We start from the raw sequence: 27,406 nt of genomic DNA on the forward strand, positions 1-27,406 counted from the left end.
CAAGGCGAATGCGTTTTCCCCTTAACATGCCCCAATATTGGACTTCGGGATGGGTGGGGAGCATAAACAATGAATTTAAAATGTATAATATATATATATATATATATATATATATATATATATGGCCAAGTATAAAAACTCCAAGCACCAACACGTCGACTCGGATAGTTCAGATAATGAACTACATCAAACATACTCAAAATTTATTATATTGGAATCCACCGAAGAAACCAAAATAACTGACTTATTACCGTTTATTATACATAAAATTATATTGGCATATATTACTCTAAAAAATGTAAAAACTTTAAAAAATAAAACCCTATTGGTGGAAGTGGAAAGAGAAAAACATGCCACTTTTTTCTTAGCAATGAAAACTTTCCACAACATAAATATCAAAACTTATCCACATACATCCAAAGGTGTAGTAAAATCAAAAGACCTATCAATGTGCACTACTGAAGAAATAACAAAAGAACTTAAAAACCAAGGAGTAATAAACGTTAAAAGAATTACAATAAAAAAAGAGAATCAGACTATACATACAAACACTAACATTATGCAGTTCGATAGATCCACTATCCCGAAAAAAATCAAAATTGGGTTCAATGTTGAAAAAGTTGAACCCTTTATACCAAACCCACTTCGGTGCTTTAAATGGCAGAAGTTTGGGCACCATGAGGATGCATGTAGGGGACGAGCAGTGTGCGGCAGATGTGGCCAGAGAGATCCAGACCACACTGTCAATGACTACAATCTTGATTGCAAATGTGCAAATTGTGGAGAAAACCATCCTGCTTATGCTAGAGCATGCAGAATCTGGAAGAAAGAAAAGGAAGTAGTGCCAATAAAACATACCAAAAACATCTCCTTCCTTGAAGCCAGGAAAATAATAGATGGATATATGAAGGAAAAGACGTACTCTCAAGTCACCTAAAGTTGTATATCATCCAACATCACTAACCAAGACTCCAAATACGAAATACTAATAAACAAATTGTTACAATTGGGACCAAACGACTGGCCCAAATTTATAAATGAAATCAAACCAAACATCTCATCAAAAATTAACATCCTATTAAATCGTCAACTAATGTTACCAATAAAACAAATTCTCAACCAAAATTGGAACATCGAAGAAAACAAAGTTGATCAAAAGAAAGACCACAAAAATCACCAGTACGTCGTGCAGATGCTGAAAAAAATGAAATTAAGGAAAAACAAAATCAGTTAAAAGAAAGACCATACAGGTCACCAATACGTCTTCCCCGTGGTGAAAAAAAACACACTTGAAAAACAAACAAAAAATACATTTACCAAAAAACAAAATATAAAGAAATTACCATAAATAGAAGCCACTACTACTACTACAAATAGATTTATGGAATTAAAAGACATGGAAACTGAAGTTACTCCTCAAACCAAAAAAAAATCCTCATGAATTACAAGAAAATCCAATGGAATTGCCGTGGATTGAAGGCAAATTACAATAAAATTTTATTGTTGCAAATCAAATTTAATCCTTTCGTTATTTATCTTCAAGAAATCTTCCTTAAGAATGAGGACAATTTGAATATAAAACACTATCAACAATATAACTACATTCATAATACAGGACTTAATAATACTGTAACCCTTTTCCCCTCCCATTGCAAAACCCAATCATATTCTGCAAGGCAGAGAACAAAAATGACAAAATCCACAACCAAATCAAAAGCTACGAATTCACGATTGAAAATACAAGGAGCTTGAAGAATAAAAATCTCATATAAAATAACTGGATACAACATCGAATACTATTCCCAAAATAACTGGATTCGGCATTAAATAACCCACAAAGGGGTGATATGACGTTAAAACAAAAACAAAATTCATCTTTTGTGGAAACTTTTTAACTAGATACAAAAATATGAAACCTTAGAGAGCTGAGCTAATCCTCTCATTTTTTGACCTGCCAAAAACATGGCGACTTTTATACTTGAGGAAAGTCAGAGGTTGTCTCAAGCGAAACGTTCAGCTAACACAAGATGAGAACAATTGTCTAATAATTCCGAATAATGCACATTAGATTGATATCCATTTGTACAATATTTTTGATATCCATTTGTACAATATTTTTGATATCCATATGTACAATATTTTTTGATATCCATTTGTACAATATTTTTGATATCCATATGTACAATATTTTTTGATATCCATATGTACAATATTTTTTGATATCCATATGTACAATATTTTTGATATCCATATGTACAATATTTTTTGATATCCATATGTACAATATTTTTTGATATCCATATGTACAATATTTTTTGATATCCATATGTACAATATTTTTGATATCCATATGTACAATATTTTTGTCTCTTTTTTTTTTTTTCTTTTTGGTTCCATATGAGCTCTTGCATTGCATCTTTTTCTGCCGTTGATGTATCCATTTATTTTCTCCACTTGTAAGGATCAATGGTTGATCAAACAGGCACTATTTGTAAGATCATGCTGCCCCTCTTAACCACTCCCAGTTGATTATCTATCCTATTTCCTATTGCCTTTGTGTGCCTTGATGAATCGTTTCCTCTCATTGTTTCCTGGCTAACAGGGAGAACAAACAGTCCATAGTATCACATAGTATCACATACCATTTTCTATAAATCTATTGTTCGCCGTTTAATAAAAAGATAAATGTATTAAAAAATAACAAAACTATATTTTAGTTTTAAGAAAAACTATTCAATGAACTTTTCTCTTTCCGTCTCTCAGCTTGGTGCCGGAGAAAGACAACGAAAAAGAGAAACAAGATCAGAGGAAGTTGGAAAGTTCGGTGTTGCTTGTATCAGAGTTTTCAGTCAATAAACTATCTCTAGAAATCAACAGCCGAGGTGAGCATTTGTTTTCATTAATTTTTAATCTTTGCCAAAAATATTGAATAATTCATATTTTTGTTCTCTAGCAGCTGAATTTTTTCATCTAGTTGAAGTGTGTAAATGAAATGCAAATCAAAGTTAAAACTTCTTAGATTTTGTGACATTTTAAGTGTATTTTGGTACATTTGGCATGGAATAAAAAACATATTATAACAAGGACAAGTTAAATTTTTTTTCAAACAATACATATAAAAACGTTGCAACATTAGTATAGGACATAACTAGAAAATCCCCACCCCCTCCAAAAAAAGATAGTGTAAAATTAAGAGAACACTAGATTGCAAATGAAATAGCATGTATGCAAGTTATTGTATTTACCCCCTTTCAAAGAGGTCAGACCCAATGTCACATTTGATTTAAAATGTTTCTGCAGAACAAACTGGATTTGAACGTGGCACACCCATGTTTTCAGTCCGTGTTGTTAATTACCTAAAAAAATAGCCATTATTTCATTACCTTGGTACCAAAAATTTATAAAACAAAAAATTTAAACTTTTATCAAAATATATTAACATGGATAAAATTCACCTCAATAGTTGAGCACAGATTAATTGTTTATACAAATAATAAAATGAAATAAGAAAATCTTTCTCTCTCTCACACACACACACACACATACATACATACATACTGATCATGACCAAACCTGGGCTGATGATGGTCCTCAACCTAGGGATAGTGAGCATCATTTTTCAAGGTCAAGGTCATAGCCTATGTGTATGTATATATATATATATATATATATATATATATATATATATATAATATATACACACACTCTCTCTTACAGCCCACATAACTAGACCGATCATGACCATACCTGACATGATGGTGGTTTCTAATCCAGGGATGGTGCATACTAGTTTTCAAGGTCAGGGTCAAATGTTCAGGTCGAGACTTTGCTGCATGTGCGGGTATCTTTTCTAGTAATGAATAAAAGTAAAAAGCTATATAAGTGAACTTACATGTGTTTGATTTGCTTCAATAATTGCATATGCAAATTTATTTTATAAGCAAAGATAGAGGTTTAATCCTAATAATAACTGATAATAATAAAAAAGAAAACAATCATGTCTTAAAATTTAATTTTATGAGATTAGAATGGGGAGGGAGCTTAATTTTTCAATTTTTTTTGCATGGAAGGAAAAATTTTCAATTTTTTTTTAATCAATTTGATTATTTCTATTTGTAATTTTATGTATTTAATTTTGTCTTTTTTTATTGATCAGTTTTGAGTAAAATTGCAAAGCAATATTGAGTGGGCAAAACCATTTGGTCAGAAAAAAAAAAGATAGGAGGCATTACTTTTGGAATTTCTCATGTATATAATAATTAAAAAAAAGATTTTAATCTTATTTAACCCAAACAAGGCTTATTACCACTTGGAGCCAGGGATAAATTGATGATGATGACGATGATAATAATAATAATAATAATAATAATAGCAGTTGATAACAGTAATAAGTGTACATTATAAAAAAGCTAACATAAAATATGTATTTGTTAATGTGGATACTCCAAGCATAGTAATGAATGATTCCAGTATAGCTGTTACTAACTTAGTGGTTATATAATCCCAATCAATTTTATATTCCCTTTGAAAACCCACAAACATTGTTGCTTGGTTCTATTTTACATCTTTTTAAGACTATACTGATAATTATGTGCAGGTGTCCATCCGAGTAAAAATGCTTAATTTTTTTTTTTTTCTGTAATGTGTTAGAATTTTTTTTTTCTTTTTTGTATAATTTTTCGCCTCTTTAGTTTATTGAATTTGAACCATTTTTTTATTTTTCCTATCATTTCTAGGACGTCCAATTACGGAGCTGCAAGTTGATCATGTACAAGGCCAATTTGTGAAGAAACCCAGAGAAGCAACAGTTATGCTTACTGTTCACAGTTTGCTATTAGTTGATGGCTTGCAAACATTTGGCAAAGATTTTGAACTACTTGCCGCATCGCACAAAAATCTGGCGTATGTATCGCATAACAAATTCTTTTCAATGAATTCTATTTTTTTTTTCTTTTTGGTTTGGTGTATTTAATCACTATTAAATTACTAAGAAACTATTTATCATAAATTGATGATGCACCATGTTAAGTGAAGTAACCTTATTGTTTCTATTCGAAAATAAAATCGGTACACTGGTGCTACCAGATCAGGCTGTCTATTGGGTTCCTGAGACGAAATGCACCTACATCGATTTTCTGTTTTTGTTTTCTATTCTCTTTTCTTAAACTTAATTATGTTCTGCAAAAACAAAAACAACCCCCTCTCCTTTCCTTCCCTATTTCCCAACCCCGTCGCCCCCCCCTTCTCCCCCCCTCACAATTTTTTTTTTTTTTTTTTTTTTTTGCCCTGTTGGTAGGGCACTAGAATAAGCCGACTACACCCCTGCAGAGGGTAAAAATCCCTCAATGGGGCAGCCAGTTAGCCGTGGGTTGCTATGCGTAATGCCTTAGGACGTGATCCTGGTGATTGAGCTAACCTAGACCTGGGTGCATAAAAGTCTAGGCACTGCAACACATTACTTCGGCTAGACAGGCAGTCGGAGAGGCCCGATCCGATCAATCGGCCAGTCATGCCAAGCTCTAGCACTTACACCCAAAGTACCAACTACCACAACAAAGAACGAAACTCCCATCTTTTTTTAATTTTTTTTTCTTCCCCCACTACAAAAAATAGGCAAACCAAGTAAGTGCTAGAAGGCGGTGGCAAGGGTCAATCAATTGGAAAGACCAGAACTCAACACTCCATCTGAACAAATGTATTTTTGAGGACATATTGAACAGAAAATATAGTGCTTGAGAACTCCTTACCAAAACGTAGCCCCGACATGGTCAAGGCGAATGGGTTTCCCCCTTACTATGCCCCAATTTTAGACTCCGAGGTGGGTAGGGAGCGTGGTTGATGAAAAATAAATCCCAAAATCTATGGCTGATAAAAACAAATGCGTCCCCCTCAAAACCCTTAAAAGAAACCATTCCTCTGACTCTGACCTCTCAAGCTCAGAACAAAAATTCAAAACTAGAAAAACCGTTCCAACTATAGACGAAGGAAACTTCCCACGATTCTTGGTTATTGAATTAATCGAAAATAAAAAAATTAGAAATTTATCACGTTTTCTAATAGAAAAGACATTATCCACAAAAAGTAAAGCAAAAATGATAAAAAAAAACAAAAGATGGAAATCTACTAGTTGAGATAACCAATCTTAGAGATGCTCAATCTCTACTCAAAATGAAGAACTTCCATGAGTACAAGTGCAAAGTCTTTCCCCATAAAACACTAAACACTTCGAAAGGAGTAGTTCAAAGTTATGAACTATCCCTAGCAACTGAGGAAGAAATAAAAACCGAATTAGAAAAACAAGGAGTAATCAACCACATCCGCATAAACATAAAAAAAAACAATAAAATAATAACCACCAACACATACATACTAACGTTTAACAAACCAACAATACCTAAAGAAATAAAAATTGGCTACTTCCATGTAAAAGTAGACCAATATATCCCAGCTCCATTAAAATGTTTCCATTGCTGAAAAAATGAACATCATAAAGAAGCCTGTAAAGGAATAAAAAATATCTGGAAAATGCGGCAACAAAGAGCCTGACCAAACCAAAGAAAAATGCATAAATGAGGTGAAATGCGCTAACTGCAAAGAAGATCACCCGGTTTTCTCTAAAATATGCAAAACATATAAAAAAGAAAGAGAAATTATAGAAGTAAAGTACAAAAAAAACAAAACCTTTCCAGAAGCCAGAAAAATAGTTGAGACGTACATGAAAGACAACACATTAAAAAGACAACTAAACCATACCAACATAATGAAATACATGATCAATATATAAACAAACTGATTACATTAAACATTAAAGAATAGACAGAATTTCAAAATAGCCTGAAAGAAAAATACTCAAATCTGGGAAACAAAATAGAAATAACAAATCCAAACAAAGAAAATAATATTCCATCCACAACAGAACCATTAAAAAAATTATCATAGAAACCAACAAAACAATCACCAGAAATTAATTAAAACATAAGCAATGATAAAACAGCAAATAAAGAACGTTCCAGAAAAAAAGAAAACCAAACAATAGACACTCAAAAATAGATTCCAAATTCTAGAAAAAATGGAAACCGAAAACACCCTATATAAAAACAGTAACCAAACACAAGTAATCAAGAGGGGAAAAAATGAACAAGAAGCCAAAACAGCAACATTTCAAGGAAGATCCAGATCAACGTCCAGATCCAAACAAAAAAAAGAAAAAAACCCAGCAAAGCACTTCACCAAAGACACAAACTCTGACAAAAGATAAACCCTCTACTTCTGAAGAGATGGAAATAGAGGAAAACTAAACAACCTCATGGATAGAAATAAAACACAACAAATTATCCAGTGGAATTGTCGTTGAATAAGATCCAACTATAATGAACTTCTTATACTTATCTCGCTCTTCAACCCAGTCATTGTCTGCTTACAAGAAACCTTCCTACAAAACAATAACCATTTCAAAACACCAAACTATGAACAATACAACTATTTCCATAACACAGGCCTTCGTGCTAATGGAGGCACCTCAATTCTTGTAAGGAATAACATACCTCAAAGCAATTTCTCTGTCAAAACAAATCTTCAAGCTAATACAACTCAAGTCACATTACAAAAAACAATCACAATCTGCTCAATATACCTCCCTCCTCATGAAATGAAAATGAACTAGCAAATTTAATAAAACAACTACCTTCACCATTCATTCTTTTAGGAGACTTTAACTGTACGTTATGGGGATGTGAAGTCACAAACTCAAAAGGAAACAAAATTGAACAACTAATTAACAAAAATAACTTTAATTGCCATTGCTTCCAGGTCCACTCTGTTAGGGTCCCAACTATGGGTTGAATAGAATCTGACTTAAAAAAACAAATATACGCCATTAAAAAATCGTTCCTCAAAATCACTAGATTTGGCATTAAATAACCTGAAAAAGGGTGATGTGCCGTAAAACAAAAACAACCAACCAAAATCAGTACATTGCAAGAAACATGCGAATAAATAAATTTAACAAAAAAAAAATTTTTATTTCTGGAGTTTTATAGTTTTTAAAGCTTTTTTTTATTTAAGTATGTAATTTTTTTATTTTTTAGTATGGATAGTCGCAGTGGAATACTCCGTGGCTCTGAATCACAGATTGACTTGGTACCATCTCCGGTCGCTTCCTTTTCTGGTTTGTATAATTTTTTTTACTCCATTAGTTAAAATTTACTTTATTCTATGTACGAAAGAATCATTTATATTAAAATGAAATATAAATAAAACGATGCCCCCCCCCTCTTCCCCACTTTTAAATAAAATATTTTTATGTTTTAATTTGGTTTGGGAATTGTTAAGAAGTTGATTAAGGTAACATTTATTGGACTTTTTTTTTTTTCTTGCAACCATTGTGCGATTTTACTTTCATTATTGTTTCTCAGTCCTGATGAAACATTTTGTGCAGACCAATTTAAATGCTTATATAATCAATGTGAAAAGTTCTTTTGGGAAATAAAATATTGGTTTTAAGTTCATTTTATTAATGTGTGTGTGTATATATATATATATATACTAGCATGCGTGCCCGGCGTTGCCCAGGTGTTTGGAGGCGTGTTTTGAGCAAAAAAACAAAAAATGGTAGTAGGAAGACAGACTCGAACCCGTACTGCAAAGGAGGAAAAGAACGGGGGAAAAACGTGACGTCTTTGCTGTTATGGCCACCGCCAAACCAGAAGTGACGAAGGTTTAAATTAAGGCTAGACAATCGAAAAGAGGGGATGACTTTTGAAAATATCGGTGAAAAAAGCGACCCCTCCCTGTAGAAAAATGCCCAGTTGAGGGTGAAGAAATTAATGTTTTAGCCAATTTTTCAGTATTTGTCGCCTGAAGGGCCGAGCTTCAAAACTATACTGATCTTGTGAAAATCCGTCGCCTCTGTCAAAAGTTTTAGGCAGACATGCAAACATACATACATTTATATATGGGTAGCTCAAATTTTCGACCCAAACCGATTAAAAAGCTTGCCCTATCTCTGAATACCCTTTATGTAAAATTTCAAATGTTTAGACCAGAAATTGTCTGAGTAATTTGGTAGAGACCTCATAGGTCAAATTTTTTTCAACTTTGACCCCTATTATGACCCCTTAACATTTATTGTTTTGGGCTCAAATCAAGTTAAGTTAAATCCATGTCTAAGGAACCGGTATCTAAAATTTCAATTGTTTATACCCAAACTTAGCGGAGGAGTTTGGTAGAGTTCTCAAAGATCAAATCGTTGAACTTTGACCCCTTAACAGCCAAATTTCTGTCCGAAAACAGATTACAAAGATTTTCACAAATCTCCATACCCTGTATATCAAATTTTGAATCTGTAGACTGAAAATTGACAGAGTTATTGTGTAGGGAAATGTACAGAGACACACACACACAGACAGACACTTTCACTTTTCTAGATATATAGATATATATCAATGCGATATCTTGCTAAGGGTGTAATTGTTGGCCACCTGATTGCACTAGGGGATCACCACACTCCTCAACACATCCAGGTTGGTGTTTGATGTTGACTTTCAAGCTGATTTTGAAGATGTGAGGTGGCATGATGTGGCCCTCACTTGAAACCACACTAAAGCCCATAACCATGGCCGGAAACTTTAATTTATCCCTGTTATTCATAGCGATCCAGCAATGCATTTTGATGGTGCTGGCAATGGTCCTGTTGTCATAACTGAGATCGGCAGAAAGCATGAGTTGTACAGCGGCGCATCTCCAATCTTGTTCATTGAACATGGTGTCACTTTCAAATATGATAGAAGGCTCTTATCACTCTTGGGATTTGTACACATATGGCTAACTAGTAAATGGTCTGCAACCAAAAAAGAAACCCAGTTTTCATCAAACATCGATAGAATTATGTCGTCTTTTCTAGGGCGACAATTTTATTGTTCCACCCTGTATATATTATGGGAATATATACTATGCCACATACTATGCCACATACTATGGGAATTTAAAGGAGCAGAACTTAAGACCAGTTGTCAAATGGGACATTCTTAGGAACACAAACACTTGCAAATCTCTATGCTGTGCTATCTTTGCCTGAGCAAAAAACTATTTCCAGATTTAAAGAAAGAGATAAGCTCCTTAATAAGAAAAACAAAACCTCTATTAACTTCGGACACTATAAATCCCACCTTTTCAGCCACTTTGATTTCCTTTTGTAACTCTAAACCATCTTTATCTTGATTGTTATTTTTAATTCTCACACTCTTAGTAACTATATAGCACCCGATATTATAAATTTATAATGTGGGTCTTGTTGCATACCATTACATTTCCTCTTATTACCTTCTATTTTACTATCTCTTACCCCTCTGTATCCCTTATTTCACCTTTTATCGATTTTACCTGTATCTTTATTTTATTATCATCAGGATTATTAATAATTTTTCTTTATCATCGTCATCATCATTATTTTTAGTATTATCATTATCAATATTATTTTTATCATCATTATCAGTATTTTCATTATTATTATTACTTTTATCATTTTTACTTTTTATCACTATCATCATCATTATTATTGCCATTATTATCTTTATTGTTATTATTAATTTCATTATGGAAATTTTAATTGTATAATGTATAAATATATTTATGCGTGGGAGATCAATCTATTTACCTTTATATAAAGTCGTCTCAGTTTTTTTTTTATTATTTCTTTACACACATGTGCATATATATGTGTATTTGTCCTGCGGGGCTTATGACCTGCATATAATTATTATTTGTGTAGAAACCTTACTGCAAAGCCTTTTTGCTAACGTCCTTATCTATCCTCCCTCCCTTTCCGTCATCTTCTTTCGTTGACATATTATTTTTAAACACTTGTAAACTTGGCATATTGTTTTCATCCCTCCCCTTTTCTTATAGTAATGTAATTTAACTATACTGACCCCTTCCATCGTTCGGTTCGTTTCTTTTTTCTCTTTTCTTTCTCCTTTTTCTTTTTTTTTTCCCTTTTCTATCTCTTTCTACCCTTCTCCTTTACCAATTGGGCCTTGACATCCCCTTTCCCCATATTACCTTCTATTTTTGAGTCTAAAATGTAACTTAATATCATTCCTCCCACTTTATGTTAGTGAATTAATATTTTATTTTTATAAATAAATAAATATATATATATATATATATATATATGTATATATTTCACTTTTTTCATTTAAGAATCAGGTGCTTTGATTAGCAGATAAACTATTATTCCTGTCGCCTGACGAGGAACTTTTGTTTTTTTAATAAACTATTTGCTCCGAAACATTAGCATGTTCAGTGTAGCAACTATGTTATATTTGTCTCTATAAATAAAAATATATTTTGCTCTTTTTATTGAGCAATCTTAATAACCGGAGTTTTATTTCCTGAATACCTTGGTGTGTATGTATATATATATATATATAATATTGGTGGTGTGTTAAACATTTATTTAGCAACTGTATTTTTCTTAAATGTTTTAACAGGTTTAACTGATTTGCATGACGAAAGTGGAACTGATCCACCACAAGAAGGTGAAGCTTTGATTACTCTTCATATCCAATTTATGGCTAGTAACAGCCCAAACAACCCAACTAATGAAAAGGTTGGAAAAGCTGATGTCCAATTCAACAGCCTTGACGTTATTGGTGAATTTAAAATATTTTTTAATCAGATTTTATAAAACTTTTGTATTTTTTACCGCTTGGATTTTTAAAAAAAACTTTTTCTATTTCTTTGCTATTATTCAACAATTTCTGAAGGTTTTTTTTTCCGCTACTTTTCTATTCCCAGCAAACCAAGAGACTCTTACAGAAATCATGAGTTTCTTCCATACAACAATGAACGAAGTCACTAAGTTCACAACCAAAGAAAACTCCGAACCTATTGAAAAAGACGAACAGAAACATTCCGATTCACGAAAACAATCAAACTCTATGTCGAAGGTAATTTTTAAAAAATACTGTTGTAATCATTTTTTTTTTTTTTTTTTTTTAAGAATTGTTCATCGCAAACAGGACAATCTGAGTGAGGAATGTTGTGATAGCATTATATGTTTGAACGACTTATAAATTAATGAAAATAGATGCCGAGTTTATATGAGCACAACCTGTAGAATTATAAGATAAGTAAAAAAAACTTTTATACATTTTTATACAAACGATGCATTTTAGTAGAAAACATAAGTGTGTGTGTGTGTATTGGGTGCATATGTGTACTGGCTACATGTGTGTTTTGTTGATCTCTGGTGATCATGTGTGGATTGAGATTGTTTAGTTCATGTCGTTACTATGTTAATTCATTAGTAGTTTGTTCATGATTGTACAATGTTTTGCTTACCTCACTAAGACTGGATTAGTACACAAAAGTTTGTTTCTTTCGAGAAGCATGTTTGCACCAAACTTGGAACACGTTGTTCATTGTCTGTCACTGTCGTGTGACATGGGAAAAGATAGAGATGGAAGAGGAAAAAATTGAAATGAAAGTTAGTGTCAACATCTGTCAGGGGTGAGGTTTATTCTTTTCTTTCTACAAATTGTGTCTGTGCATTTTCTGTGCACGAAACTATTTGACTGACTAGTTTTTAAACAAATGTATCTGTACGGGGGTTAGGCAGCAAGATGGTTATTCACATATTTAAATTTCTGCATGTTGGTACAGTCAGAGAAACAAGAAACTAAGAGAGAATTCTAAAAGCAAACAATTCAAGTAAAAAAGCTGTTAGAGTAGAAAATCTTTCACTATCTAGGGATTTCTACAGAGTATTTATGTTGGATTTACAAGTGTATTACATTTACAAAACACATTCTGAAGTACTTGTGTAATGTATTTGTTACACTTTCCTTTAGTGATTCATAAAAAATAAAAACTTTACTTTCATCTATATATCTACAAAAGTGAACTTGTGTGTGTGTACATTTCCCTATCAAACTACTGTCAATTTTCAGTCTACAGACTCGAGATTTGACATATTGAGACTTGGGGAAATCTTTTTAATTGTTTTTCGGCCAGAAATTTGCCTGTCAAGGGGTCAAAGTTCAACAATTTGACCTTTGAAAACGCTACCAAACTCCTCCACCAATTTTGGGTCTAAACACTTGAAATTTTAAATGTAGGTTACTTCGACATGGATCAAACTTTTAATTTGATTTCAGCCCCAAAAAATAAATATTAAGGGGTCAAAATTTAGGTCAAAGTAAAAAAAAAAATTGACATCTGCGGTTTCTATTAAATTACTCAGCCAATCTCTGGTGAAAACATTTGAAATTTTGCATAAAGTATATTCAGACATAGGGCAAGCTTTTTAATTGGTTTTTGGCAAAAGATTTGACTGTGAGGATGTCAAAGTTCAAAAGATTTGTCTCTAGCAAACTATTCAGCTAATTTTGGGTCTAAACATTTGAAACTTTACATAAAGGGTATTCAGACATGCAGCAAGCTTTTTAATCAGTTTTTGAGCAAAAATTGGGCTGCCAAGCGGTCAAAGTTGAAAGAGTTTACCTTTGCAGACTCTACCAAACTCCTCTGCCAATTTTGGGTCTAAACGCTTGAAATTTTAGATGTAGGTTATCTAGACAAGAGTCAAACTTTTAATATATATATATATATATATGCATCTGGGTCTGCATTTTTCTCTTTTTTGACATGAGTCATTTATTACCGTTTTTCTTTCTCCTTGTCTTGACACCAGTTTAAGTCCCTCGTCATCATCCATCTTGCCCGAAATACATTTTTCTTCTCCAACCACACGTTGGTCGTAGCCAGCCATTTCTCGCCTTTAACTTTACGCATACATTTTCTTCAACGCACACTTTGCTTCTCCCGACCACATGGTGTCATTAGTTTTTTTGTTTTTTTTTTTACTTCAGACACAAACCCAGGCACACTTGCCAATTTGCATACGTGTTCAAATGCTGATAGAGATGAAACACTAACAATGCGACAGGGGGTTGTACTAGACAAACCGTGCAGAAACTTTTTCTGTCCAAGAAGGGGAAGCTACTGGTTGGTTCACCAGCCAATATATTGCAACAATACTCCATGCAATGATTGTTTTATAGAGATATAGAATGCTGGCAGGAGTAAGGAGTTTTCTAGCCTGGTAAATGGAACTTACCATCTGTGACAGACTTGGCAGTCTCTTCTATGTACCTGGCCTTACACTGACTGCCCCCCTGCAGAGGGCAAAAGTCCCTCAATGGGGCCACCTGTTGGCCGTGAGTGGCAACCCGTGACACTTTGGAACGGAATCCTGGTGATTGAAGGTCTTGGAGGACAAGTTTATAAGCCTCCTCTTCCCAACACATTGGCCCTTACCTCGGTTAGACTATCAATTGTTTGGACTAACCTGAGAATTTTAAAATGAATAAAAAAAACAGAAAAGAACTCAATAAAGTATTTGTCTCCTCCCAAACCCAAACCTCCCCCCTTAAAGGCCAATGTCTCCGAGAACAAACTTTCTCAAAACCAAACAATACACGAATAAAACAAAAATAAGAAAATTTGACAGAACCTGATGAAATGGAGACTTCCTATCGAACACCATGAAAACAAAAGAAAAACCAAAACAAAACAGCTATAAGGTCCCGTTCAAACTCCAGATCTAGAACCCCAATCCCTAAAAATCAATCTGAAGATGAAATGGAAACAGAATACCCAAACCAATAAACAGAAACATTAAATCAAGACCCCCCCCATCAATCACGATCAAAACAAAAGAAAAACCAAAACAAAACGGACATAAAGTCCCATAATAATTCTAGTTCCAGATCCCCAAACAAAAGAACCAAAATAAAAGACCAAACAGAAGACAAGCCAAAAACAATGGAAAATCAGAGGGACAAAAGCAAGCCTACACTCCCAAATAAATAAAAATGGCAGAACAAAATAAAAAAATTAGGAACATAGCAGCTCTACAATGGAACTGTAGAGGATTGAAGCCAAACTATGAAGAAATACAGCAATTAATCAAAGAATACAATACGAATATCATATGTTTACAAGAAACTCTATTGAAAGAAAATTCCAAATTATCCTTTAAAGACTATGAAATATACAATAAAATCAACCTTTCACACATAGACCGTAGACCAATAGGCGGTACAACCATTATGGTAAAAAAAGCAATACCCCACGAGAAACTCGACCTAAATACAGAACTTCAAGCTGTAGCAGTAGGAGCTACCTTACACCAAACTCTCACAATCTGCTCGATCTACATTCCACCAAAATATAAACTAGGGAAAACTCAAATAGACAGATTAATTGAACAGCTCCCAGCACCATTCCTAACCCTGGGCGATTTCAATGCACACAGCCATCTTTGGGGAGACAGACAACCAAACCACAACAGAAAAATAATATAAGCCATATTAGAAACTACAGACATATGTATACTGAACAACGGCAAACACAGCTACCTACAGGAACAGCCTCAGCCATAGTTCTAACACTCAGCTCTCCAACAATTTACATGGACTTTAATTGGGATATCCATGAAGAACAGTGTGGTAGTGACCACTATCCAATTATCATCAAAACAAACAATCCCACAATAGAAAATGGAGCATCAAAATGGCAGCTAAAGAGAGCTGACTGGTCCACATTCAGGAATCACTGCGAAGCACAAATAATGAAATACTTCAGGAACCTGACCCAGTAGCAACGTTCACTTAAAGGTTAATAAAAATAGAGGAAACAATCCCCAAAACTTCAAAGAAAAATAGTAAGCATAAACCATGATTCATAAAAGAGTGTAAAGAAACAATCAAGAAATGGAAAAAAGCCCTAAAAAAAATTCAGGATAAATCCATCCACAACAAATTTAGAAATTTACCGCCAAGCCCGTGCAAAAGCACAACAAATAACCAAAAAAGCCAAACGGGAAACATGGCAAGATTATGTATATAAGTTAAATAAAACTACAAAATAGAAGCAGAAAAAAGAAAACTGAATTTCACCTCAAACAACACAGAAAAATATAATCTACCATTTACAATATCTGAACTTAAAAGCGCTCTGGATAAAAGCAAAGATACTGCTACCAGACCAGATGAAATCTATTACCAATTTTTGAAACAACTATCAGACTCTTCATTAAATACTCTTCTTAACATATTCAATAATATCTGGCTCTTGGGTTACTTACCTAATGCTTGGCGAGAGTCCACAATTATACCAATCCCAAAACCTGACAAAGACCCCTCGAATCCAACAAATTACTGCCCTATCTCTCTAACTAGCTGTATTTGCAAGACCATGGAGAGACTGGTAAGCGATCGTCTCATATGGATATTAGAAAAAAAACAGATATTAGACAAGCATCAGTGTGGCTACAGGAAAAAAAGGAGCACAATAGATCAGTTGGTTAGGATGGAATCCTACATAAGAGATGGACTTATCAGAAACCACCATGTGGTGTCAGTATTTTTTAATTTAGAAAAAGCATACAACACCACATGGAAATACGGCATCATGAGGGACCTGCACAACCTGGGAATCAGAGGAAGGATGCCAACATTTATACAAAATTTCCTTAAAAATCATACTTTTAGCGTGCACCTTGGAGGAGAAAAATCTGAAGTGCATGAACAAGAGATGGGAGTGCCCCAGGGCAGTATAATATCCGTTACACTCTTCCTGCTGAAAATCAATAGTATTGGTAAAGTAGTGACCACAAACATTGATAAATAAATAAATCCCTCTTTGTAGACGACTTTTCAATCACCTATTCATCCCCTAATATGTTAACAATAGAAAAAAAATTACAGGAATGCCTTAACAAAATAGAGAAATGGGCTGATGAAAATGGGTTTATCTTCTCAAAAACCAAAACAGTTTGCATGCACTTTTGCAAAAAAAGAGGATATTATCATAACCCACAATTAAAAATTAATAACAACGCAATACCAATGGTACAGCAAACCAAATACCTGGGGATGATCCTGGACAACAAATTTAACTTCAAGCCACATATAGAAGCACTCAAAATAAAAATGCCAAAAAGCATTAAACATACTAAAGATAATATCACACACAAACTGGGAAACAGACAGGGAAACCATGCTCCTACTATATAGAGCACTCATTAGACCTAAGTTGGACTATGGTTGCATTATATATAACTCAGCAAGGAAATCATATCTAGAGAAACTCAAACCCATACAAAACCAAGCACTCAGACTCTGTTTAGGAGCCTTCCGAACATCACCTATTCAAAGCCTGCACACAGAAGCTAATGAACTCCCCCTCCACCTGAGATGGGAAAAACTCTCACTCCAATATACACTAAAACTTAAAAGTCTACCAGAAAATCCTGCCCATGAAAAAATATATACATCAATGTATGAACATTTCTATACCAGCAGACCTAATATCTGAGATATTGCCTTAAAAAGGCTATTACAGAAGGATACAAAGAACCAAAAAACATAAGACTTACACAATTAATAATACTCCATGGACAATCACAGAACCATATATTGACATGACTATTAAAACAGCTAAAAAACAGACTAACTACCAAACCTATCAAAACAAATTCCTAGAACTAAGGGATAAATACTTCACATACAAAACCATCTATACAGATGGCTCAAAAATAACTGAAAGAGTAGGAGCAGCAGCAAAAATGCATAATACACACAAGCAAGTCTGATTACCGGACAGTGCCTCTATATACACTGCAGAGTTACAGGCTATTAAGATGGCTCTAGAACTAATCCGAGACTGGAGTTTAGTTTCCAACGATTCAGCCTTTGTCTTGCCTGTATGACCGTTCTATTTTCCAGGTGTGATAAGTTTTCTACAATAATTATTTAAGTTAAATTTGTTAAAGTTGTAAGCCATTTTAGTTTAAGAAAAGAATAGAAATGTTGTTCCAAACAAAATGGAAGTCTCAATCCAGAAAAGCTTTGAATTGTAAAAGCTTGCAGACTGAGATGAAGAATAGAATTTCTGGCAGGTTTCCAATCTGAAGAAGTCTTGAGATGAAGAGCAGTGTTCCGTCCCATGTATATATGAAAAGTTATATGCAAGAATTCTAAAAGATTCAGTATATTTTATGGAGTTATTCCGGTTTCTGATTGGTTGGTAGTAGAACATAGTACCATCTGATTGGTCAGTTCTTATCACCCTCCCCCTATCTACTAATGACCTTCCAATTTGTTTTTTGTAACCATACTTTTACTATATTAAAAATATTGCAACATTAATTGTTCAAAATTCACCAATTATTTAGTTTAGTCATATGTTTACTTCTCTTTCACTTATCGCCTTATCATGGTCATGAGAATAGTGTTCTACACGGTCACCTTTATGCTGTCTTTGTGTGCTTAACATTTAACACGTGCATACTTTTAGACATGTGCACTCTTGTCAATAAGCAATCAAGAAAACAAATCAACATTCATGACTGGCTGTTATCCTCTCATGATTGTTGACTTTTGACCTCCTCTTATTAAGTTAGCTGAACAAAACTACTTGCGCATGAAAACCCAATGGGTACTCGTTGACATTTCAAAGGTTTTATTTCGATAGTTTCCTCATTGAGAGAGAGACTGTATAACGAATTATTTAATTTTCTTAACTCAGTCTTAAAGATGGCGACACACAAGCAGAGTCTTGAGGCAAGATTCACTTAGATTTCTACATTGTCGAAAATATCTCATCTGTACCTCTACTAACAAAGGACTAACTCTTAAAACTCCTTTTGTTTCTCTCCTCAAAGGTGTGACGTCATTACCTTTATATCAATATTTGTGTTTCTAGTGCATTTTGTCTAGAGAACTAACCTTTGACCCATTCTTTAATCGCACCACCTGCAGTTAGTGTAATTCTGCTTGCTGCCAGGTCATCTTGACATGTACTCCTTGCCAAAATTCATGCTAGTTAACATGATCGCTATTTACTGGCGTAAGGTCTCGATAGATAACAAAAAATGCCACATAGACTGGTTTGTCCAATCATGACTTTGTATCCACCCGCTCTCAACACTAAAATAACATTACTTTTACTGACCCATGATTTCAATAAAGTTTCTCTGCCTCATTTGGCAGATGATGGAAATAACTGGAAAAGGTCGATTGAGAGTTCCTCAATTATTAACAAACGTGTTGTCTGTTTTTAGCTAAAATGAATCTATGAAGGCTTGTTTTTTTATAAATTAGAAGAAAAATAAAAAAAAATTAAACTCGAAGAATAAAAATTTATTAAAATAACTGGATTTGATATAAGATGATTTGCCGATAAATAAATGAACTTCTTTATATGTACATATTATTCATATATACGTGTATGTTTATACATTTAAGTGTGTTTTTATGTATGTGTTTGTATGTGCGTCTGTGTACAGCTGTGAAGAGAAATTAAAAAATTTTCTCAGCAATTTTGTTTTTGATTTTTTATTTATGTATTTTTTTTGAATGTTTGGATGCCGGACATTTCCAAAATGTCTGACATAAAAACCTGGTAATGTTCTAATATTCTGTGTCTGACATTAAACTACATTCCATAGTGAGGCGCCAATTTTGAAGCTTTTGAACGAAATCATAACTTATTTTTCGTATGATTTTCATCATGGCTAACTACGATGAATGAGTGTTTGAAAATAGGAACTTTGACTAAAATGATTAAATTCAGTATTAATAACCGGAAAAGGGTTGATATGTTGTAAACTAAAACAATCTACAAAAAAGTTGATAAAAAGAGACTAAAAAAGATTTTATATTTTTTTTTTATCAGAATCCTTTGCGATGAGTAATTTGTAAATTTATTTATTTTTTTTTTTATCGGAATCCTTTGAGATGAGTAATTTGTAAATTTATTTTTTTTTTTTTATCGGAATCCTTTGAGATGAGTAATTTGTAAATTTATTTTTTTTTATCGGAATCCTTTGAGATGAGTAATTTGTAAATTTATTTTTTTTTATCGGAATCCTTTGAGATGAGTAATTTGTAAATTTATTTTTTTTTTTTTTATCGGAATCCTTTGAGATGAGTAATTTGTAAATTTATTTGCGGAATGTTATGCTCATCTTCATGGTTGTTGTTTCACCATGCGTTTCAGCTAACTCATCCTCTGGCCTTCTTCAGGTGATTAACGGCGACAGAATAGGAATGTTGCATTCCAATAATTACTGCCTTCCATAGTTTTCGTTGTCTCACCACGCTTTGGTAAACTAAACTATCCTGTTGTGGGTAGGATTGAAACTGCTATCTTCAGACAATGTTCACCTGAAATCGTAGCGATTCAACGCCTCTATGCGCTGTGCCATGGGTCAAAAGGTGGTGAAACAAATAAGTCTGCAAAAAAATGAAAAAGATTTATCTGTACAATTTTATTTTAAATGACTTAATATTTTTGTTTCTCAGATATAAGCAAACTTGCATTTATTGCTTTTTTTTTTTTTAAATTTGTGACGCTAACAATCATTTGGTTGTTTATCACTATTCTGTTTCTTTACAGAGCATTTCTGATATGTGTATTGGTATGACTGCAGACTTCCATCGATTAAACATTCTTCTCTTGCGGTTAGAAAACTCAGAATCTGGTCGTCATGCCAAGAAAGTGGCCACGGTCACGATGTCAAATGCACAGATTAATGCTCGCCTCAGTAAGTACTCCAGCAGCTGCTGCTGCTTATTTTTCTCCATCATCTATGTTACATGCTGGCGTGTGCTTTTAGAAATTGACCTCCAAACTAACCTATCTCTGTATAGGTCTTTATTCTGTTTTCTCTCAGATCTAATATAATCTGATCTAAAGTAGTGCTCACTCTGCACGAGTTGAACCAGCTTCCTCCAAAGCAGGAAGTTTCATGGGAGTATGAAATTCACAAGTGATCCCTAGTCGCATGTATATCTTTGTCAGGGGAGATGATGATATTAGGTTTTTGCAGCTCTTGGAAGAAAGTGTGTACATTCTCTTACATACAGCGCTTGGTATTTCCAAATGGTCACCCATCTGGTACTGACCAGGCTCATTGTTGCTTAACTTCAGTGATCTAATGTGAACCAGTATATCAGCATGATTATGCCATACCTTTTTTCTCAGATCTTTTAGTATTTCTTTGTTTTCTTAGGCCTTTTCCTGATAACTAACCCTGCTCCCACAACTGTTCTACATCTACTACTGCAACCCTGTGTGTGACCAAACTCCAAAAAATACTCCAGTTCCCTATATTGTTGAGATTTAATCGTCCTCTGAAGTCATCAGATCTAACCTGTCTTTAAGATTCTGATTACACATCCATCACATCATTTTCATCTCATTTGTCTCCATACACGTCTTCAACATTTTCACAATTATACATTCACCGGAAACGTTTAAATGTGTCGCATGAAATCCGAAATGTTCAAATAAATTAAAATAATGGAGTGAGTCTCATCGGACTTTGGAATCTGCATGGAATTTCAAACAGAACTCTTTGTTTAATCCTGGAAGTAGTTTGTTTTTGTTCTGTTTGTCATGGAATTCTGTATAAATTTGAGTTTGACAAGATTCACCTGAAGAAGATTATATCAGCTGAAACGTGAAAATAATATTCAACAGTAATCTAAATATTCCAAATTTTCATGTGTGATTATTCTGCCTCTCGGCATTTATTTTTCAAAATTCTTGCTTCAGTAGTTCGACTTCGGAAAGCATGTGTTGGGCAGACATTATGTTGAGGATACGTTATTAAAACAAATCTGAAACAAAATAAAAAAAAAAATAAAAGGAATTAGAAAAAAGGCAACAAATAAATTCTGTTTGAGCGATAGGATGAGAGAGAAGAGATAAGTTCAAAGGAAATAAGCTACAATTCTCAAAAATTGAAGGCCGGTACAAAATACAGTTTTCTAACATGCCTATTAAGATTAGGAAAAAGTGGAGAAGAATATAGTAACATTGTTCATGTAGGGAGAAGGGTTAGGGTTAGTGGAAAGAAAAGGCAGTCTTCTCAGTTCAGTATTAGCAAATACACGAAAACAATGCTACGATAAGGTCACATGACGATGCAATGTCTCACAAGGGAGTAGGGGGCTACAATATAAAAATAGTGAAAATTGTAACCCCAATTTTGTTGCTTTAAAAGTAATGCTTACCCCAAGCAACCCCGGGTAGTAAAGAAGGAAATTGCCCAGAAAAATAAATGAAAACAAGATTCAAGCTTGGAAAATCGGTGACGAAAGAATACGTCCCTTCCCCAAAAAACGTCCTGCCAGTCATCTTCTGCCTCTCTCCCTTCCTCTCTTAGAAACTTACATCTTGCAAATTTTATATAAGATGAAACGTGTAAATTATTCTGTTGCTTTTTTGTTTTGTTTCTCTCCAATACAAAACTTGATAATTTCGAATTTGTCATATTTTGCAGGTGAAAAGCTTGAAGTTGCTGGATCCTTAGAAGGCTTTCACGTTGTCAACATAACGGCAGAAGCCCATCGGCACCAATATATTTTACAAGTAGGCAAGCTATCTGCATTACCTAGCTTTTCCAGCACTCATGATATGGTGCACCTTTACACAACAGCTGCAGCATCTGCATCAAACACCGGTGCATCAACTATACCTGAAATTACTGGAGATAGTACAGGTGGCAGCAGTTACGCCTTGACATTTCAACTTGAGAGATATCTTGACCGTTCTAGTGCGCTTTCAAATTCCTGTCACATGCTTCCTCTAAACGACAGCCTCATCTATAAATCGATTGCTTTGACTAATCAAGATGTAATGGTGCAGATTCGCATGGCGTCAGTCTGCTATATCCACTCTCCGCTATTCTTGCGTGAATTGACTGACTGCCTCGCTGACTTTAAGGACTACACGCACAACGTGGCATCCTCAATTAAACATGCTGCCAAGGAAGTTGCACGAGGTCTAGTGGCCAAGCGTGCAGACAATTGTGCTGGTGGCACGGGTCTTGAACATTCGCCACATAATTTGCGGAAATCGCAGAGTCAGTCACTTGAGATGAACGACTTCTTCCCACCTGACCTCTCATTCAGCGAAGATATGTGGGTTCCTGGCACGTCAGCACCTGGCACAGAGGAAGCAGAGTTGCATATCACGATAGACATGCGCATCGACACACCAATTGTTTTCCTTCCGCGCAAACAGACAAGCTCCGAGGTGTTGATGGCCTGCTTGGGTGAAATATCCATCGAGAATATGATGGCTAATAAGAGGGAGATCAAAGATGTCAAGGACCAGATCAACATCCGAGTGGACAAGATGAGTTTGTATGCAGTCAGCCTCAGCACGTTCAATATTTATGAGCGCGTTTTCAACTGGCGAGGTCTTGATGTCGAGCAGCTGTTCAGTGACGAGATGTTCCTAAAATGCAGTCCCGTGCTCTATGACACAAACTTAGAAATCACTATACATGTATACGAGTTTGACATTACGCAACTGCCTACAATGGAACCAGAATCATCAACGCTCCATCCACAACCTGAGGCACAGACATCAGTACCTGAAGATGAGACAAATTCTCGGCCTACCTCCAGTCAGAATAGTTCTGTACCTCATTCGTTCTCCTCTGGAGAACGTAGCAGGGATGTTCCCTCACCGCCAACACCGCAACAATCACTTTCTGTCAGTATCGTGATGACCACACCTTTCAAGTTGGTCGTTTCTAAACAAGTGTATGAGCAAATCCTTGAAACACGACATAACTTGACTCTTGGTAGCATAGACGAAGATACAGTTTCATTCTCTTTGTATAGTGAAACAGAAGGAGATGGCCCTCCAGTTCCAGGTAATTGTTGTTCAGTTTTCTCTTTATTGTCCCCACTCTCTTTAGTAATAAATTGAATGGCAGCATCACTTCATGGCATTAATGAAAAATTTCCTATATTTCTGTTTCTAGTTCAGTTTTCAAATATGTATAAATATATATAAAATAAAATTGTTATAGTCGGCTAGCATACTTAACTTCTGGTGTATTTGCTGTTTCCGGTAGCAGACATACCAGAAGTTGTTAGCTGACTATTACCAAAGAAATATATAAATCCAATATCAATTCTTTACAATTCAATAATGTTTTCTATTTATATGAATATATTTTACATATATTCAACAAAGTAGTGATATACTAATTCAGAATTAAAACCTAAAATATTTCCTTTTTTATCTTCTGTAAATTTGAAATGCTGTTGTCATATTATGTTTATTTAAAGCACCATTAAGTCATATTTTCATTTTGCAAAGCCCCTCACAGTTTTTGGATGAAAATTTCCTGACGAAATCTTACTACAATCTCGTATAATGATTTAATCATTCACGTTTCTTGCAAAGTTTAGCAATACAGAGTTATTACTTGAATAGCTTACTGTTCTATCCAGTTGTATAAAATGCTATAAAAGTATAATTCTTGACAAACTATCATTGTGACAATGTTACCCCAAGATGTCGTGTGCCATCGATTTCATTTTGGTCTTCTGTTCTTTCATCATTCTAGTTTTGGCTGTGTCGTCATCCTGTTCACACTGGTAGTATCGGTGGCATACATATGGATACACAAGTAGAAACATAAGACAAAACACAAATAAAATGTAAACTTCAATGCTTTATGGTCCTGGATATGACCTTAAACTATATCAAGTGGTGAGGCCCCAGCTTGCAGGCTTTGAGGAGTATGGAGCCACCCTTTAATTGCCATTGCTCCCAGGTCCGCTTTGACCCGGAGTGGTAGTGCCTGTTAGGGTCCCAACTATGGGTTAAATAGAAACCGACTTGAAAACAACAAATCTATTCTATTAAAAAAATTTTTTCTTCAAAATCTTTGGATTTGGCATTAAATAACCTGAAAAGGGTTGATATGCCGTAAAACAAAAACAACCATCCATCGATGTTTTACATTTACAGTTGGACTGAGTGCGTGTGTCTCCATCAACTCTCTACATGCTAGTCCACACGTACATTCTGTCGAGGCCATGTCAGTCAGTTGCTGTCAGTTCATCTTGATCCCCAAAGCTTTTTAGACCTAGCCTAAGCCATAATCTGTCTCCAGCACAGAACTCAATTCTGACTGTCGTAAAAATCTAATTCACACTGTCATCTGTTGATCATTGCCAAAACCACTCCCAAGTTTGTCAGTCGGACACTGCACTGCCGTTATCCAATTTTGTCGCAGTCAATCGTTTCTATTGGCGTATTCATAGCCACTCCTGATATAAAACTAAATATATCACTATTCATTGTTTGATCCTGTCATTTGTCACACCCTAACTGATAATTTCATGTCAAGTTTCTTTTGTCTATCTTCCTAAACCTACTTCCTACAGGGGTCGATTATAGTGTTACATCTTGTCCCAGTGATAATTTGGTATATTATTCGAAGATGCTAAATGAATATATGTAAGTTTACTTGGTTAAAATATTCTCTATTTGGACATGCAGATAATTGCTCTTAATATGTAAAGTAGTGATGGGACAATTCCAATATTTTTCCTGATTCCGATGCAATCACCAATTCTGATTCTTCATAAATTTCTAAATATGTAACTGTAGAGTTGCTATTTTTCCCGATTACAGTAAAACGTGTTAAATGTGCAAATATATTCTCAAACATAAAAATAAACTTGGGGATGGGGTGATCTCTAGATTTTAGCGTCACAGGTCGTTTAAAATCAATATTTATTTTATTATTACTACCAGCAGTGGAAGGTTTTGTTTTAAACAAAATCAAATAGAAAAATTAATTAAATTAAACATTTTGGCATTGGAAAATATGCACACATTTTTCCGATAACGATTAAAATGTTCCGATTTTTCCAATTCCTGATTCTAATCGTCCCAACACTAATATAATGATGTTCTATTATATCTGAATTGTGATATTGCTATTTTTGTTTTCGAATTTAGGTATATCTGTGCTGAAGCTTGATTCTTCCAGTGAATCGGATGTTGGTAAAGTCACCCGCACGGCCAGTAGCGATTCTTCCCACTCGGCAAAAACTGTTCCAGCAAGTCTTCCGATGGAGGCACGCTTTGAAGTACCAATGTTTAGTATCAGAATGAATGGTGATTTTGGCCCAGATTCCCAGAATGGCCTTGTAGACCTTTGCCTTCAAGATCTGATTCTTGTTTATCATCGTGCTGGGAACCACGTCTCTTCCTTTGATCTCTCGCTCAAGTCGCTCACGATGGAGGACCTGCTTCAAGAAAAAGACTCCAAACATCGCTACCTCATGTTATCATCACAGAAGGAAGAACCTGAGCTGAAGGATGAGAACATCGGCTCTTCACTGTCCACATCTTGCCCAGATTGTACGATTATGGTGCCGAAGCCACGGATGCCAGGTTCTCTACCGTCGAGTTTTCATGAAGAAAACGTCTTTACAACTCACGCTAAAAAGAACACTTCCTCAAATACAAGAAGAAAACTGACAAGAAAAGAGCAAAAGTAAGAATTAATACGTTCTTATTTCTTTAATGTTTCATTATTTTTAAATTATTTGGACTACTGTTTTCAACTTAAGCGTTATTTTCACATTTCATTCAATGCAACCTTCAACCTTCTTCAAATGTATCTTGTCAAACTCAAGAAGCTGTATGGAATTGCAAACAGAATTGTTTATTTAATCCATTAGGATAGCATGCTCTTATGTCAGCCATAAGTGGGTAGAAGTCTTAAGTAATTCACAATTGTATTTCGAGTGTCACCGGCACTGAAGAATTAAAGCTTCAACCTCCAAAAGTGTGTGTGTCACTTAAGAGTGAATTTACCAAGTGCTTTATTTGTTACACTACAAGTTCTTGCTTATATCAACCGAAACATTGTGAAAAAAACTAAAGATGAGAACAGTGATCTGAATAATTCAAATAATACAAATTATTAATCCTTTAACATTAGTTGACTTTTTATTTCAATATCAAATAGAATTGTGTAAAAGATAAATATTTATTTTCTTTTAACCTGTATTTAATCGTGTGCTCCATTTTACTTGGTAGGATCAGAATTGTTGCTCCCCTGTCTCCTAACTAATTGTGTGTGTGTATATATATATATATATATATATATATAATTGTGTGTATATATATATATATATATATATATATATATATATATATATATATAGTTTAGTGGTTAAAGTTAAATTGTGAAAATCAAAATATGAACACATATATTCGAATTAAGAATTTATTGTTTGACACAAGGAATATATAGTTCACACTGTCATCTGTTGATCATTGCCAAAACCACTCCCAACTTTTGTTAATTTCCTTAATTCATGGATTTTCAATAATGGCTCATATCATCAGAGGAAATGAAATGCGGTTAGCAAAATGTTCAGTTGTGAATAAACATGTATTTTGCTTTTCAGCACATATATTGAAAAGTTTGTTGGGTGATGAATAATGATTATAGGAAAATAATTATAGGAAAATAATTATAGGAAAAGTGGAATTTCATATAACC

The 27,406-nt window shown here is 34.3% G+C and overlaps 1 protein-coding gene across 6 annotated transcripts in view; it reads left to right on the top strand.

The window, feature by feature from the left end:
* The window catches only part of LOC145303414 (intermembrane lipid transfer protein VPS13D-like), a 393,527-nt gene that overhangs the window by 175,104 nt on the left and 191,017 nt on the right, over positions 1-27,406 (top strand). For all 6 annotated transcript variants that reach the window (XM_080144736.1, XM_080144739.1, XM_080144738.1 and 3 more), the window contains 8 exons: positions 2,764-2,882; positions 4,737-4,902; positions 8,088-8,167; positions 11,490-11,651; positions 11,797-11,948; positions 20,467-20,614; positions 22,358-23,740; positions 25,849-26,389. In XM_080144736.1, coding sequence (XP_080000862.1) covers positions 2,764-2,882; positions 4,737-4,902; positions 8,088-8,167; positions 11,490-11,651; positions 11,797-11,948; positions 20,467-20,614; positions 22,358-23,740; positions 25,849-26,389 — 2,751 coding nt within the window. The remainder of the gene's footprint in view (positions 1-2,763; positions 2,883-4,736; positions 4,903-8,087; positions 8,168-11,489; positions 11,652-11,796; positions 11,949-20,466; positions 20,615-22,357; positions 23,741-25,848; positions 26,390-27,406) is intronic.

The sequence above is a fragment of the Euprymna scolopes genome, chromosome 19, assembly GCF_053919585.1.
Source record: "Euprymna scolopes isolate OS-2025 chromosome 19, ASM5391958v1, whole genome shotgun sequence".
Classification (NCBI taxonomy): Eukaryota; Metazoa; Mollusca; class Cephalopoda; order Sepiida; family Sepiolidae; genus Euprymna; species Euprymna scolopes.